Source organism: Sus scrofa, chromosome 5 (assembly GCF_054392235.1).
Source record: "Sus scrofa isolate SSC_HxYL_T2T_F1_AM1 chromosome 5, Sscrofa_HxYL_maternal_Yorkshire_Landrace_v2.0, whole genome shotgun sequence".
NCBI classification, from domain to species: domain Eukaryota; kingdom Metazoa; phylum Chordata; class Mammalia; order Artiodactyla; family Suidae; genus Sus; species Sus scrofa.
In genome coordinates this window covers 83,145,474-83,162,916 of record NC_139387.1, presented here as the reverse complement: position 1 = coordinate 83,162,916, position 17,443 = coordinate 83,145,474, and the positions used below count along the sequence as shown (strand labels likewise).

At 42.5% G+C, this 17,443-nt stretch overlaps 1 protein-coding gene across 6 annotated transcripts in view; it reads right to left on the bottom strand.

Moving 5' to 3' along the window:
- The window catches only part of ANO6 (anoctamin 6), a 368,316-nt gene that overhangs the window by 218,773 nt on the left and 132,100 nt on the right, over positions 1-17,443 (bottom strand). For 5 of the 6 annotated variants that reach the window (XR_014804019.1, XR_014804020.1, XR_014804021.1 and 2 more), the window contains exon 1: positions 15,142-15,445. The exons of the other annotated variant lie outside the window; for it this stretch is intronic. Coding sequence is in view for 2 of the 5 variants with exons in the window: in XM_005655713.4 (XP_005655770.3) it covers positions 15,142-15,214 (73 nt within the window). In the remaining 3 variants the exon portion in view is untranslated. Of the gene's footprint in view, positions 1-15,141; positions 15,446-17,443 lie in introns of those variants that run through there. 6 annotated transcript variants of the gene reach the window in all.

Here is a 17,443-nt window from a genome sequence, read left to right as displayed (position 1 = left end):
AACTGTCACGACTTACCAAACCGAGCAGTTAACTGTACATGTTACAGTATGTGAAATGTGCCTTTTAAATGTTTTTTCAAAAAAAATACCGCTGGACTAAATAAACATTACTAGGAATAGCAGGTTCAGATAACAGCACGGCAAAGGGTTAAGGACAGGATCTCTCGGACTTGATCTCAATGGCATTTATAAAGGAAATATTCTCTGCTTGAAAGGAATTAGTTGTGATGGATATAACAATAAGTTAAACAATACAGTCCTGCTGCCTGTTAGATTTCAGGCATGTCCGAAAGATCCTAACACAGAAAAATAACAGGTTTTTTTAATAGGGAAATGAGAACAGTTTGCATCTGTTTCTTTCTGCCCTATCAACTGAAAACGAAAACAAGTTTGAATTTGCATCCTCCATATTACTCCAGCAATACCAGGGTCCTTTGGCTATTCACAGGGAAGGAATTCGAGATTCAAGGGGAAAGTTCCTAAGGGAGCATCTCAAGGTCCCTGTGGGGCTTTTCCACCCTCGCACAAATTGTGATTCACGCCTCAGGGGCTTGGTTCTGCCTCCCAGCCAAAGGCAGTCACTTCCAAACAGGAATGAGTCACACCCCTCAGCAGGCTGGGCAGGAAGACTAGATTCCCGGCTGAGAATCTAGAAAAGGGACTCTTGCTAGCTCCACCCCTGTCAAGTCAGTAGAGGAAAGGGTGGAGGGGAGGGAACAGAGGGACCCGTTCCATCTCTCCCTCCTCTTCCGCTGTCAACTCGGGAAATAGGCACAGAACCGCTTGGGCTCAGCCTCACCTTCTCCTTCAAATGCAGTTGGAAGATTAGGCTAAATTGACCTGCAGAGAAAGAATGAAAGGCACTGGGACTGAGCCCCACCCCCACCCCAAGTGTTGCTGCTTTCCAACCCAGGGCTGACGTTTTAGCCAATCTACCCTTGGCACAGGGCCAAGGGTACAGCAACAATGCTACCTGCTCACCTTTGCAAGGTGCACTGACAGCTGTAGAAATCAGCACAAACCAACCATCCACGTGGAGGATTTCCCCGGGATAGTTGGTGTTTTGAGCCCGAAAACACGTGTGGTGTTTTACACCTTAAGGTATATCTTGAGCCTCCTCGCAGAAGGCTTTTCAAAGCCTCGAGACTACGGCCACGCTATTTTTAGGATTATGAGAATAACAGCTGCACTTGTCTGTCATCTTCCAGGGAGGGCCCAGCCCCCTGAACCAGCTTTGGATACGCCCTAGTTCAGTTCTTGGCTGTGCTATCCTGGTTCCGGCTCTTTTTAAACAAAACCTTTAAATATAATTTGCTGGTAATCTGCGGCATGCTTGTTGTCTTTCCTGCCAGCGTGCCTACTCATCGAGGGCAGAGGCCGTTTCCTCCGTCTTGTGGATGGAATTTCTAGTGTCCAGTACAATGCCTGGCACAGAGACCCTGCTGAATAGACACGAGGTCAATGAATGGGTTTCCACATAGGTTTTTAGCTTTTATTTGGTCACTTATTAGAACATAAACTCCCCCAAGAAGGAATCTTCTCTACCTGGTTCTGTGTTCTCAGACCTTAAATAGCACATGACCTATAGGAGTTCTTGAGAGAACATTTACTGAATTTAATAAAGATTGTGAGAGGACATCAAGCCAGTGCTCTGAGCGAAATAAAATCTCTACGCACATGACTTTTGGGATTGACATACGCACACTGAGGTATACGGAAATGACTGGCCAACAGGGACCTGCTGTATAGCACAGGGAACTCTACCCAGTAATCTGTGATAATCTATGTGGCAAAAGAACCTGAAAGAGAATGGATGTGTGAATACGTATAACTGAATCACTTTGTGGTACAGCAGAAATTATCATAACATTGTCAATCAACGATACTTCAATAAAAGTTTAAAAAATGAAAATAAAAAAAAAGCAATAGAGGGAGCTCCCATCGTGGTTCAGTGGGTTAAGAACCTAACTAGTATCCAAGAGGATGCAGGTGCCACCCCTGGCCTTGCTTAGTGGATTAAGGATCTGGTGTTGCCGTGAGCTGCGGTGTAGGTCACAAAGGCAGCTCGGATCTGGCATTGCTGTGGCTGTGGTATAGGCTGGCAGCTCAGCTCCAATTCAACCCCTAGCCTGGAAATTTCCATTTGCCCAGGTGCGGCTTAAAAAAAGAAAAAGCGACAGACCTGATTTACAAACGCCACTGCTAGCAATTCCATGATCAGTGTTCAAAGTGATTTGTGTGTGTGCCAAATAAGTTACTCAAGAGTGTGTTTGAACTCTTCAAAATAAGTATTTCGGAGTCTAAACAAGCACCAGCCAGTTTAGACAACTGTGACCCTCAGGAAAACCATGATTACCCCATTGTTCAAAAGCTATTTGCCGTGTTGCTTCCCCTTAGATTGGATGACAAGGCCTGTCAGAAATGTTCGCATCTCCTCTGTGATTTGTAAGCTGCAATATGCCTGTTGTAAAAGCATGTACTACACCAGTGGGTACTAAGTACTATCTAAATTTAAATGGAGGCAGGAAACATGAGATGGTCTGGCATCTTGCAGGTGGAGTGTAGGCTGAAACCCAATGGACAGTAAGTATGACAATTCTTTTTGGCTGCACCTGGGGCACGTGCAAGTTTCTGGGCCAGGGACTAAACCTGCGCTGCAGCTATGTCAGCGCCCAATCCTTAACCCACTGCACCACAAGGGAACTTCCAGAACTACAATTCTAAGTGTCGTAATGGAAGGATGGCACTTTGGCTTTCACTGAAAAGTGACTTCCAGGAAAGGCTCACATACAAAGCAAATGACCTTCAACTCCATTTTATTTGGGGAGAAAAACAGCCTTCTTTCTGTTCTTTTGCTCTCACCTACCCAAATGGAATAACTTTCCTTAGGTCTGATGCTGCTGGAGGGGGGCTGGCAGTCTTTAATTTCTAATAATCAGGGGATACAGGCTGAATCATTCCCAAACTTCAAACTTCCAAGATGAGAAACAGTATTTCATATACCTATTTTGCAACTTAGGTATAGATTATTTTATTCTTTAAGTAAATTTCATGAGTATAGTTGACTTAGAAAGTTGTGTTAGCTTCAGGTGTGCAGCATATTTTACTTTTCATATCACTAAATTCAAAACAATTCAAACCATAAGGGTAGCAAATTTCTCTGGGTAGTCCTGTCTTCTGTTTTATCATTTGCTCTGTCTCACATCCATCTCTTTTAACAGGTTTTAACTGACTTCCAACTTTTCAATCAAACTCAACAGAAATTCTAGTCTGCGGCCAAATTAAGTATTTTAGAATTTTCCCATTCCAAATAATTGACCATGATAAGCAAAATTATATATTCATTTAAAACTACATAAGCAAACTTATACATTTAAAACTACGTATTTTATTAAAAATTTATTAAAAGTGTACATGATCAATATCAAGAACATTACCCTTTAGACCTAAATACAAGCTATACTTTCAAAATCTCAATTTTACTAGATTAAGAAATGCCCTTATTTCTTACATTCTCTTTAATGTCGAGGCTACCAAAGTATCATTTAAATTTCCTTATGAAATGTATCCTATATTCTCTTACCTTTCTTACTAAAACTATATATATTCAAAGGGGTACAATTCTATTGTGAAATGCACCTACTGCATCCCATTTAGGTTATGCCCGTCACATTTCTCCATTCTCAGCTGTCTCACAATGACTGCCACTATTACTTATTGGCCTATTACATCCCAGGAACTGGCCCTCATGCTTTTACACATTCATTTTAAACTTTGAAACAATCCTATAAAGTATCATAGCCCTTTCTATATTATTATCTCTACAACATTTTTCTGATACGGAAACCCAGGCTCCAGTTATACAATCCTGCACAAGGGTTGATCTATATCCAAAGTCCTACTTTTCCAATCATACCACATAGCTCTTTGATACTCAGTATTTTTCATTCGCCTACTCACTCATTCAATCAGAATTTAAAGATCACCTACTCTGTGCCAGCATTACACTCCTCACAGAGAGAATAGCTCTCGAGATGCTCACAATTTAATGAAAAGAACAAAAATGACAATGAGCTGAATAAATGGAAGAATGCTAAAATCTCTAATAAAAAGCAAAAGAGATACATCTGAGTTAAAATACAGGTAAAAAACTGCTACCCATAATATTAACAACATTAGCTCATAATTATGGAGGGCTTTTAGTGTCTCGGGCACCACAATCCTGCAAACTAAGCATTTTAAAAGTATGTCATTTTTGGCACAATCACCCTTAAAGTAGGTTCTAATATTGGTTCCGCTTCACAGAGGAGGAGAAAGTTAAAGTACTCATTCAAGGTCACACAGCTAGTGAAACAGAATTTGAACCCCTATCTGTCTAAAACTTAAGTGGTGGCGACCTCCATCTCTACACAGACCCAGGCTAAGTGTCTGATGAAAATACTGAGACAGAGGCGAGATGACAGACTCTTAGGAGAATGACTGGCAGCTAAGGAGCAGGAGAAGGAGCTGATGTGGGATGAATAAATTAAATAGGACCACAGGCCAGCAGAGGGGTCCCTTTCTCCCTCATCACAGCATCCAACAGGACACTGGCCCACATCCTTGGCCAAGGTGAGGCTGTCCGTAGCAGGTGGCAGAAATGCTCTTCCAGCACATGAGAGAATCATCTTTTTATCTCCAACAGAAACACCTTTAATGAGATTCAGGTTTCATCTACAAATCCAAACCTCAATCAAAGATCTCTTCCACCTGCTCCTTAACAGCTACACACACCCAAGGCTTCTCCGGGGTGGGAATCCCTGGGGCCTCATCTCCCCCTCTCCCCTCCAGATCCAAGGGGAGGTAACCACCCAAGGCACCCCCCCAGTCCTCTGAGAGTAGGGTTGGGGTATGGGGGGATAGCCTGGGGCTGAGAAGGTCTAGCTCTCTGAGACCTAAGATAATCCCTACTTCCAGAAGACATTCAGAGGACGAGGGACCCAACTGACACTGCCTGCATTTACAATGGGCAAAAACTGGGAAAGGGTGGTAGGAAGAATGACAAAATCAAGTAGGTTTTTAGCAGAGCAGGTTAACAACGGCTCCCCTCACATGCCTCGTGGCTGCCCTCCCTCCACCGAGTGGTGAAGTCTAGGTGCTCCCCCATGTTTCCAAGGTTCAGTAGTGACAATGGCATCATGGAAGGATGCTGACCCCTGAGAATCTCATCACCAACCTCTCCTCTGTCCTGTGATACTCTAAAGGCTCTATTTGTCATGAAAGCTCTTTACTTCTTTCTTAAAAGTATTATTCCTCACTTCTCATGCATACGATCATATGGTGACACATGGGGACATAGACATCTGGTTTGAACGGCCTGACAGCAATCGGGAGGAAAGGATAAGCCACAGGTACTACCCACCATGGAGATACAATTCCTATATTTATGAGCCATTTATCAGGAGCCTACTAACTGTCTGCCATGGGAACCTCTTGCTATGACTCCCTGAAAGAAATTCCCCCTGAAACAGGCTTCCTGGAATCTGAAGACCCTTGTCATTCTGCCTGCGGATCTGGCGGAGTATAGGAAACACACACACAGCAACCATCTCTGCAGAAACCACAAGTTGTTCTTCAACTCTTTTATCTTTAAGGTCATGTGAACGCAGCACAGCCACAGTCATGATCACCCTTGACTGGAGTCTCTGTGGGCAGTTCCTGCATGCACAGTGTGATACAAAGCAACACCAAACAGCCAGCCAGGGAAGGACTTAGGCTCTCTGAGGTAAAGAGCAGTGTTCCCAGGACTCCTTTTAAATAAAAGAATTCATTATGATGGTGATATTATAACTACCACTCAGGCAGTGAGTGAAAAAAAGTGTTCCTGCCACTTTGCATCTTCCTAGCAACCCTGCCGAGAAGCCAAGAAACTTGCCCTAGGTGATAGATTCTAGGTGCCAAAGCCAATTTAGGTATTCTGACAGCAAGCCTGGCTCCTCCTCTCATCAAGACTCTGCCTCTTTCAAGCTCTTCTTTTTTTTTTTTTTTTTTTTTTTTAATGTCCTCTTTAGGGATTAACTTTCCCCCAAAGAACCCATGAAGCTCTGTCTTTTAAAATCTCCTACTTTTCCTAAGTAACACCTAAGATCGGTGGACTTACACTCTGTTTCTTTACTATTTGTATTACTCAGAGACAAGCCTGTCTTGTGTTTTCTTTCTTGGTTTTTCTTTTTTTGCTTTAGGAATAAAGACTCTTATGTTTTACAGCTTGGTCTTTCAGGGCTTTTTAATAAATAACAGTTGAAAGAAATAAAGATTATGCAACAAAAGAAGACAACCTGTTTAAAATCATAAATTGTAACAAAACATTGATATGCTGGGAGGGTGTATTATTTGTGCTTCGAATTTAGTGGGGAATAATTTTCTTTAAAACTTTTCACAAATCAGGAGTTCCAGTCATGGCGCAGTAGAAACAAATCTGACTAGTATCCATGAGGATGTGGGTTCAATCCCTGGTTTTGCTCAGTGGGTCAGGGATCCAGAGTTACAGTGAGCTGTGGTGTAGGTCGCAGACTCAACTTGGATCTGGTATTGCTGTGGCTGTAGCCAGGCCTGCAGGTGTAGCTCTGATTCAACCCCTAGCCTGGGAACATCCATATGCCACGAGTCTGGCCCTAAAAAAAAAAACTTTTCACAAATCAGAAAAAAATTTTAAAAACACGCTTAAGGTTGTGTCTATGTGATGCCACAAGAAAAGCTAACCATCATCTTGTGTGTGACAAGCCAATGATTACTTCTCAAATGTCTAGATAGAATGTCTGAAGAAATAAAAAAAAAAATCAATATGTAAACACAATCTTAGTTTATATAAAACAAGCCTATAATTTGCATAATTGCATTTTGTGAAGGAACATCTATTTACATGACTTTGACCTTTAGCTAAAGTTCTGCCAAAGTTAAAATAAAAATTATAGAAAAGAGAATTTTAATGACTAATATCCCTTTTCCCCCAATTTCAAGTACTTGTACTTTTAAATAATGTGGGAAATAGCAGAGTTGCAGTGTCCTAGATTGAAAGCATTAAATATAAAAGCAACATCTGGACCTGACAAAAGAATACATTTTCTTTCATTTGTATTTTCGGCTGCTGAATAACTTACTGCAGAAAAGTTCTTTCAATTAGTATTCAGACACATAGCCAGGGCAGTAATAAATACCATGGCAGAGAGAGTTGCCTATTAACCTTTCAACTTGTCTTCTATGCAAATGTTCCATCTGATTTGGGACTGAATAGTATTTGGATTGGTCTTTGGTACGCGTCCAAAATTTTCTATGTCGACATTTTCGTCTAGTATTCTTTAAACTGGCTGCTTCTTGGGATGGATGCTAATTAATTTTAGTTGCATTTTAAAAAGCAAGACAAAACTAAAGGACATTAGACAATCACTTGACTGTATTAAATTCTCACAACTTCTATATTTACACAGGCATTACCAATCAGTCAAGAGGTACATTTCCTTGGTTGAGGGTAACTGGAAAGGATGGGGTTTTTTGGTGTTCTAAAACTACTGATTTTTTGCACACACCCATCCCTGAGTGACTTGTATCAAAAGCAGATCAAGCAGCTTAAATCTATAGGAGACAAAGCTTCCCATTATCATCTAAAAAAAAAAAAAAAGAGTCCCTTAACAAATGTTTGGGACCCTGAGAAAAGCATTAAGATACACAAGCTGTTGGGTACAAAGGTAAATAAGATAGCACTTCTCCAAGACTCCAAGATTTTTGCTAAGGTGCACTGGATTGGCTAGAATACAAAAAAAAAAAAAAAAAAAAAAACCAAAAAAAAACCACACAAACTGCTAGGTATAGCAGAAGAAAACCTAAGTATTAGCTTGAGTGGAAATGTCTACAAAATACAATGATTTTAATCTAACTTGCTATGAATAACACTTTGAGAGTTCAAGACCATCCTTTAACTTAAAGCTAGACTGTGGGATTCTTAACAACATACTATAATCTTCTCCCCCAAGAATGTCAGAATTTAAATAGTATCTCTGAGGGAACTCTTCATGGGAGCTTTTAGTCTAAATTTCTTGGTCTCTAAAAGAAAAATAAATAAATGTACAGCAATCAAAGTATCTGATTGTTGCCACCCCTTGAGGGGAAAAAAGGGTGTGGATGTTGGTGTGTGTGTGTGTGTGTGTGTGTGTGTGTGTGTGTGTGTCTGTGTGTAGAACTCTTTTTCTTTTTTAGAGCTGTGTTTGTGTCAGGGCCAAAGAACAATGAGACTTCTAAGAGGAGATTTTTGGAAAGCAATTATTTGAGTGTTAGGACATGGAAGATAAATCATGACTATGGATTTTAAACTGGAAATAACAAAAGGTTCATGAAAAAGACTGACTAGGCTCAAAGAGAAAGACTTCAAGAATAGTTTGCTCTGTTTTGCTTTTTAGCAGTCATTCTCCTGATAGAGAAAACACACACACACACCATATACATAAAAACCCCTTGTCATAGCAAGTAAGGCAAGGACAGCATCAAGGTTTATTTGTTGAAATAAATGCTGAGAAGGTGTGGAGAAAAGGGAATCCTCCTACACTGTTGGTGGGAATATAATTTTGGTACAGCCAGTATGGAGAACACTATGGAGGTTCCTTAAAAAACTAAAAATAGAACCATCATATGATCTAGCAATCCAACTCCTGGGCATATGTCTAGAAAATAGCAATTCAAAAACATACATGCACCCCAATGTTCATAGCAGCACTACTTAACACAGCCATGACATGGAAGCAACCTAAATATCCAATCAACAGAGGAATGGATAAAGAAAATAGGGTACATATATGCAATGGAGTATTATTCAGCCATAAAAAGGAATGAAAGAATGCCATTTGAAGCAACATGGATGGACCTAAAGATTATCATACTAAGTGAAGTCAAAGGCAAACAGCCTATGATATGGCTTGCATGTGGTATCTAAGAAAATGATACATATGAACTTACTTGTGAAAGAGAAATAGACTCACACACATAAAAAACAAATGTATGGTGACCAAAGGGAAAAGGTGGTGGTAGTGGGTATAAATTAGGAGTTTGAGATTAACATATACACACTCCTACATCAAAACAGATAATCAACAAGGACTCACTAAATGGCAAGGGAACTCAATATTCTGCATATGAGAAAAAAATCAGAAAAAGAATGGATATATATATGCACGACTGAATCACTCTGCTGTACACCTGAAACTCACAACACTGTAAATCAACTATACTCCAGTGTAAGTTTTTTTTTAAAAAGTTTATTTGATGAGAAGTCATGATGCATTTAGGAACTATGGACACTCCACTGTTTTAGCCCCCTTCCCTCACCTACTTTTCATTCCTCCAAGGGCTGGCACAGGCGCTGCCCATGTAGAGCCATCCTGGGTTGCCCTAAGTAAGGTTACATGTTTTGTCCTTGGTACCACTGCTGACCCTGGTACACATCTTGATTATAGCAGGAATCACAGATGACTGCAACTATCTCTTCCCCATCTCCTTCCTAGATAGCAAGGTACTGGAGGTCAAGGACCACGGCACCTAGCAGAGTGCCTGGAAGAGAGGGTACAATCAATATTTTTATAACAGATGACTGAGGGAGTCTCAAAGTGCCAAAGAAGAAAAAGCCACGAGGGCCACATAAACCACTAAGCATTACGTTTCAGTCTTCGAGAAATTTACCTTCCAGTTGTGGAGGTAAATAATGCAACGATAATGAACAACAGAAATACAAGGCGAATGCTAATTGTGTGGAACAGAAACATAAGGGATATGAGCATTCATTGGTGGGCACTTTGGGCTAAAGGGATCAAGAATAGCTTTGATTTTGTGACGGATTTGGAAGGAGGTGGAGCTGCTGAGGAGGATAGTCTAGTATTGGGGGAGGGGAGAGGAATGATCGGAGCAAAAGCCGAGGAGGAAAGTCTAAGGCTTGCTGGAACAATACAAAATCCTCCCCTCCTGAACACCTGCTCTCCTCCTCCTGCCACTGCCTTCCACCTAATCATTCAGCTCAAGTCCAAGAGTCATCTTGGACGCCTCTCTGCCTGCTGGAAGCCTTCAGCCTCTGAGACCTTATAGATGCTGCCTCTTCTACAAGCTCTCAGACCCACTCCTCTCTATTCCCATGGCCCCTGCAGGCCAGTTCTGACCTGACAACCAGATAGCTTACCCTGACCATGTCCCCTCTCCAACCCATTTCCCAAAAGCACTACCAAGGAGATCTTTCCAAAAGCACATTTGATCCTATTGCTCCTTTCCTTATAATCTTTTAGGAGCTACAGACTGCCTACAGGGTACAATCCAAAATGCTTAAAACGTGCAAGGATTCTTCATGGTGCCACATCTCACTGCCTTCCCAGCCATGTGACTGCTCCCTTCCACCACAGGCAACTACTTGGAACTCCAGACTCTCCTGCCCTCTATGCCAGCCTGGCTCTACAATACGTGGCCCAACAGTCTCTTCTATGAAGCTATCTCCCATCCTCCTCAATGGTTGTGTATCTACCTCAATGATACTGCAAGTACTGGTACCACGGAAGCCACCTCTTTGTGGCCAAGGTATGTATATTACACCCTTTTAGTCTTCCAGTACCCAGCACAGCACTTAATCCTGCACTTAGCTCAGAAGGTTTGCTCAATTAATGTTGTTGCTTTGACCATGCCCATAGCATGTGGAAGGGATCGAACCTGAGCCCCAGCAGTAACAACACCAGATCTTTAATCTGATGAGCCACCAGGGTCCTCCTACTCAATTAATGTTGACAAAGCAAAACTGGTGCTAAGAGCAGATTTGCAAGTGATTAAACATAAAATCAGCAGTGAAGGGATATGAAAGAGTGTGGGAAGGTAAGTCTATATAAAAATGTAACAGCAGAAAGAAAAGGAGCCAAAGAAGGTACTTGGGAGCTACAGCTGGACCATTATCTCTCAGAGGTAATGGGTCTCTGCCCACCCATCCTCCACCCCAATGATGAGGCCATTAGCTGTGGGGAATCAGAGAGTAAACTCTACCATAAGCAGACTGGTATGCCAAAGTGGTTGGGGGAAAAAAAATGGCACTTGCCATTTCAGCAAATGAAGGATGATGGTGCCATAAAGCCATCAACCACTGCAGACACCTCAGTGGAGCACCCTGAAGGGAATTCAGGATGGAGAAAAACAGGATACTCCAAGATTGTTAAGATGTGTATCAAAGGAATGAGTTGAAAAAGCCTCGATTCTTGCATTTTCCCATACACAGGAATGCACTAAAATCATTAACTTGAAATGGCTGGGGTTTTTTTTTTTTTTTTTTTTTTTCTCCTGCCCAAAACTCCTGTACATCCTGACTCTTCCCTTACCTCTTTGAAACAGCCCCTCAAAGCCAGCTGAGAAGCTGGCTTCCAGGCCATAGTCCTCAGTAAGGTCCTGAATAAAACATAACTTTAGGTTGTGCTTTTTTTTTTTTAGTTTACCCAAACTAAACCTTCTAAACAAACAAACAAAAAACCTTTTTGCCTGAACTATCTGACTTGCTCCTGATAACGCCTTTCTTTTTTTGAGAACACTTTTCTTCCCTCAGCCAAGTCTGAACCATGAAAATGCAAGAAACAAAACAGCCTACTAAATATCTATATTCTGGCTATAAAAGATATTTCTATCACTTTCCACATTAACAAGAAGAGACACTGAATTCAATTCCTTGATTAATGGGGGGGGGGGTGCTCCTGGAGGCAAGGCAGCTAAGGACTCTCTTCTGCACACAGAACTTGCCTTGACATGTGATCTCCACTAGCACCAGTGCAGTAAACCAAGAGCCAAATATTTCCTACCACTACTGCCTGGATGTAACATCTATGGTTGGCTGTTGAAACTGATTTAGAAAGTCAAGGGGCCTTTTGCAAAAAAAAAAAAAAAAAAAAAAAAAATTCTCATGCCGCTAGGTTGCCTCTTTCACAAACCCTAGAGCACAATTTCTGGTGGCTGTGAGATAAGGGAATACGGAAAAGACACCCACATCTTTGATTGTCTAGATTGGTTCATGCCAAACAAGGAAGCAGCCCTTATACTTAAAATACTAAACGGTGTATCAAAAGTAAGCAGAAACCCACTGGTAAAAAAAAAATGTTTTTAATTTTTTTAAAAAAGCAGCCCAAATCCCAGTCTACTGGAGGGCACACTTCCATTTATGTTTATAAAATATTTCTATGGTATCACCAGGGACTACATCTAGTTTAAATAGTTTTTCTTTTTGTCTCTTGCAAATTAACTCATTATAGATGTTTAACTGAGAAACGTATGTCAAAATAACTCTCCTGCTCTGAGTTACTAAGTTAATGACTATAGAGAAAGTTCACAGAAACCATCAGTACCTGCGTGGCTTTTAAATTATAAAACTTAGCAGTGACAATCAAATACCAGGAGAAATCTGTTAGCCAATGGCTTGAACATGGCCCTGTATTACAAAACTAGATGCAGAAGTTAAAACTATAATCTTCACATCACCAGTCTCCTCTCTCATAGTTGGAAATTGTAAAAGGCTGTATCAAAGGTTCCAAGAACCTCTAAAAAGGCTTATTATTTTACAATGATGTAACTTTTCCATTGGCATGGTAAACATCTTCTCTTGATATAAAAGCACTGTGACCCACATTAAATTTAAATAACAACCCCAAACTGCTGAGACCTGATGATATTTGTTGATGACATAAAAAGAGGCTGACTTGACCCCTATACCCACTAAAGTATTAATGTCAGTAGACGATGGAGAGCAGGATCAAGGAGTAGAGAGGTTTACTTTTTTAAATATAACTATACTGCTTGATTTGATACAACCATCAGGTAAATACAGACTAGACCAAGTTAGTTTTCTGTCTAAATTGAGATCTAATGATGGTCCAGTGGAACAAAGCTCAGAGTCTCTTGCTTGCTTCAGTTTCCATTTGGGTTTTTACCTTTATTTATTTACAACTCTCAGTGGTGATACCACACCATAATAGACCAGAGTGTCTTCCTATGAAACAGATTGTGCTCATTCTATTCTAACTTTTAAAAGTTTGTTCCCATGATCTCTGTTTTTATGTAATCATGATTTACTATTACATGCTGCTAAATAGTAGCATTATATATTATCTGACAGCTGGAGTGACCAGGTGGAAAGGGAATCAATCTGCACAGGGCTTGCAAGTCAGAAAACCTGGGTCTGAATCTTAATTAGCTGTGTAAGAGGCTAAGCAGATCAACATGTGAGTTTCAGTCTTCTCTCCTATAAAAAAAAAAAAAAAATACTACTACTTGTTCCCTCCATAAGGATGGATACCTAATAAATTTTTCTCAAGTGAATGAAAGGTAAAGCTGAACCATGGAGTATATGTAATTCCTTCCATTCGTTTTTGGATTTAAATGAGCAGTGCCTCCAATAGCCAAGATACAAAAAGGCATCGTCTGTGTACACATGAATGGACAGAGATGAAGTAGTTACACACACAGGAGTATTATTCAGCCATGAGAAAGAAGGAAATTCTGCTGCTTGCAACAACAGGGGTGAAACTTGAGAGCATTATGATAAGTAAAAAAAAAAAAAGACAGAGAAAGGCAAACACTTCTGTGCTATCACTTACAAGTGAAATATAAAAAAGGTGAGCTCACAAAAACAGGAGAAGGCGTGGGGTGAGGAGATATTGGTCGAAAGGGTACACTTCTAGTTATAAGATGAGTAAGTTCTGGAGATCTAACATACAGAAAGTGATTGAAGTTAATAACATTGTATCATATACTTTAAAGTCGCTAGAAGAGAAGCTCTTAAGTGTCCTCACCACAAAAAAAGAAATTAAGCCACATGATGGAGGTTGCTAGCTAACTCCATGGAGGTAATCATTTTGCAACATATAAATGTGTCAAATCAACATGTTGTACACCTTAAACTTACACCTTGTTATATGTCAATTATATATCTCATTAGAGCTGGAAAAAACTGAAAAATAAATGAGTGGTATCTAAAATGTGAACGAAAAATCACATCTAACTCCTAAAATTAAGTTACTTTTAAAGTCATTAGAGAATATATTAGAACGTATTAGTAAAGCATATATTAGAGAAGAGCATTAGTACATGAGAAGGAACTGTTATGTTATTTAAACTAATTCGGCGTCCAGGAAACTGAGTCGGAGACTGCCTGGTAATTTAATTGCCAGTCTTCTGGAGGGACTCATTAAGTCATCATTCCCTGACAGTGTTCTCTTTAGGGACCTGACTTTCTCCTCCTCTCCTTCGATTGCTCGCATCTTCCTCGCCTCCTCCCACCCCTTTTGTTTGTTGACTCTTAAAGGGCTCTCCCTCCTTCCCTTCCACTACTTGTGAGCAATTTTAAACTAGAAATGGGGCGCCCCAGGCTTGCCCCTAGGCCCCTGGTCCTCTGGACTGTAGGAAAAGCCCAGCGATCCACCCTGCCCAAGGGCTTCCTCCTCCCATCACTTCCCCCGCGGGCGGGCGCAGCTGACGAAAAAAGGATCCCGGCCACAAATCAGTTCTCGGCCGCCCCTCCCAGCCCCAACCCTCTGACCCAAAGTCCCGCGTCCGCTGCCACCTTCGGAGGATTCTGGCGGGTCACACCCCGGCTCTCCCAACCCGGGCGCCCATCCCAACACCGCCCACGGCTCGCCGCCCGCGCCAGCTCTTCGGAATCCCCAGCGCCGGTTCGAGCCGGAGGAAATGACCCAAAAGTTGTTGTTCTCAGTCAAGACTTCCGCGCGCGCGGGGGGCGTCTCCCTATCTCCGGCGACTGTTCAGGGACCGCGACCCTCGCAGGGTTTCTCGCAAGTGACCCGCGGACCCGCGCGTGCCCCGCCCCTCCTCTGCTTTCCCGGGGGCTGCCTGCCCGCCGCGAGCTGAGCAGGGAAGCAGCCGACCCGCGGAGCGCGGCGGCCGCATTGCGGCCCCGGGAGTGCGGCGCGCGGGCTTCCACCTCCCGGTGCTCCCGAGCCCGAGCTCCCCCGAGCGGCCGAGGGTTCCCGCCAACCTCCACCGCCAAGGGTGCGGCGCCCACGCGCGGTCCCGGACTTCCTCCCGCGTCGGCTCGCGCTTTCGGGTGCGGACGCAGGGCCCCAAGTTGGCCCACCCTAAGGACCCCTAGCTCACCGATATCCCCATCCTCGTCGTCGTCGTCCTCCAGCTCCCTTTCAAGTAGAACGTCCCTGGTCATCATTTGCATGCCTCTCCCCGAAGGAGGCTCGGAACTTGGCGCGAAGTTGGGGGTTCCCGGGGTCCCGAACGACGGCGCTCTGGCGGGGCTGGCGCCCGGGCGAGGACGGCGGGGCGAGTCTCGTTTCGGACTCAGGAGCCTCGGTGCTCAGCCCGCGCTCCGGGAAGCCGAGACCAGGAGGCAGCCGACCCGAGCCCTGCGCCCAAGGCAACCTCCGGCCACCGAGCCGGGCCGGCCACTGAGCATGCCCAGTGAGCACCGAGGTTTGCTGCGGAATGATTGAACTTCCCAGGTTTACTAGGCTCTTAGAAGGAAGTCAGGAGAAGGGAGGGAGTAGCTGGCGTCCGCGTTGTGCACGCGAGTGAACTAGCCGAAGGGGGTGGCGAGAGCACGCGAGGGTGGGAGTGGACAGGGTTCTCGGTTGCCCCAAACGAGGCAGCTTTCTGTTCCAAGGTCATATATGGGCACGTCCTGGGGCTTGTTTGCTTTGACATCTATCTAAGAGGGGAAAGACGCAGCTGCAGCTCAAGGAAAGCACCCTGAAGGCGAGCACGTTTGGATGTGTTTAAAGGGAACGTGAAGCTAGTAGAGGATCTTAAAGTATCAATTACTCTGACTCTAGGTGGGGGGATGTGCCTTCCGGAGGGGAATGGGGAGAGGGAGATTACAGGGAAAAGAGGCCAAACTCGTAGATAATAAACAACGGAAGAAAAATGACCCAAAGAGCGAGATCTAAAAATGCTTGTTTACAAAAGGCAAGAGGATTTCCGCCTAAAGTGAGGTTAGGAGGAGGGAGAAGCGCCCCCTACCCCCGCACGCTGGAGCGCACAGGGAGTGGTCGGAAGATGATCACCCAGCATGCAGCGTATTGGGACTTTGAAAGCTTGAACCTTGGCGTCACATAAAGGCAAAGGAAGTGAGGACCTCCCCGATGGTTCGGTGTAAACTCTAAAGCAGTGTGGAAAACTATTATAAGCAGAAGAAATAAGGTGCTGAAATAACGTTGAGGCAGAGAGCGTAAGAATGCTTTCCTGAAGACCAAAGGGCTCAACATGACAAATACAAAGGGATTTCTGCTTTTAAGACACATGGGGTAGTTTGAACTGCAGATTCCTGGGTTTGTGCATCTGCAGAATTTTCTTCCAAGCAGCTGGTGAATTCAGGTGGGACGATTTCTGACTTCTCGAAAGGGCTGGAAGGTGTAACCCAAATCCTTGTGTATTCATTGTCCCCCTAACACTTATTGAAACTTTTTCCCATTTAAGTACCAGCATTATCATGATAATTAGAATAAACATTGAGCTAACACTAAATCTACTGTGCATCTTATTCTCCTATATACTTATTTCTGATGTCTTCATATGAAATTTCATATGAAATGAAACAGCCACAGCAAGCGGGATCCTTAACCCATTGAGCAAGGCCAGGGATCTAACCTGCATCCTCACGGAAACTAGCTGAATTTGTTTCTGATGTGTCACAACAGGAACTCCCCATGTGAAAACATTTTCATATGAAACATTGAGCCCACCTGTAAGTGGCAGTGGGAAAACAGCTATGAATATGCATTATAAAACAGCAAATTATTAAGAAAATATCCAGAATTATTAAATTAGTGATTAACTGAAGCCCTCCTGCACAAATTAATTGATGTATAAAAAAATGAAAAAAAACCCACAAAAAAGAAAATATCCAGGAAACACTATAATTACTTCTTAAAGAACCTTTTGAAAAAAATTATTTTTAATATAAAGAAAAGTCAATACAGTACTCTGAAGAGAAGAGGGGAAAAATAAAAGATGGGAGGGTAAAGAAAAAGTTGAGAAGTGGAAAAGATTTTTTTTTAATTCTGTTCCCAATGCTTATGGAGCCTACTAAAACAAATTCCAGAGGAATGTTGGTTACATGATTAGTTTTCATGATTTTCATTTGACAAATGCATATGGTAATTTTTATGTGTTAGGCACAATTCTAAAGGTTTTACATGTGGTCATTAAATTCTCACAATGACCCTAGGAGTTGTTACCACACATTTACTCAGACACAGGGTGACTGAATAACTTGCCCCAAATCACACACACACAGTAAGTGGCAGAGTTGGGATTCAAACCCAAGCAGCTTATTCTAGAATCTGTGTTCCTAGCCACTTTCTAAACCTCTTCTAGAGACATTTCTAAATCTGTTTTTAAAAAATCACTTTGCACCCCATCAATTCTAAGCTCTTAAATTCTTATCAAC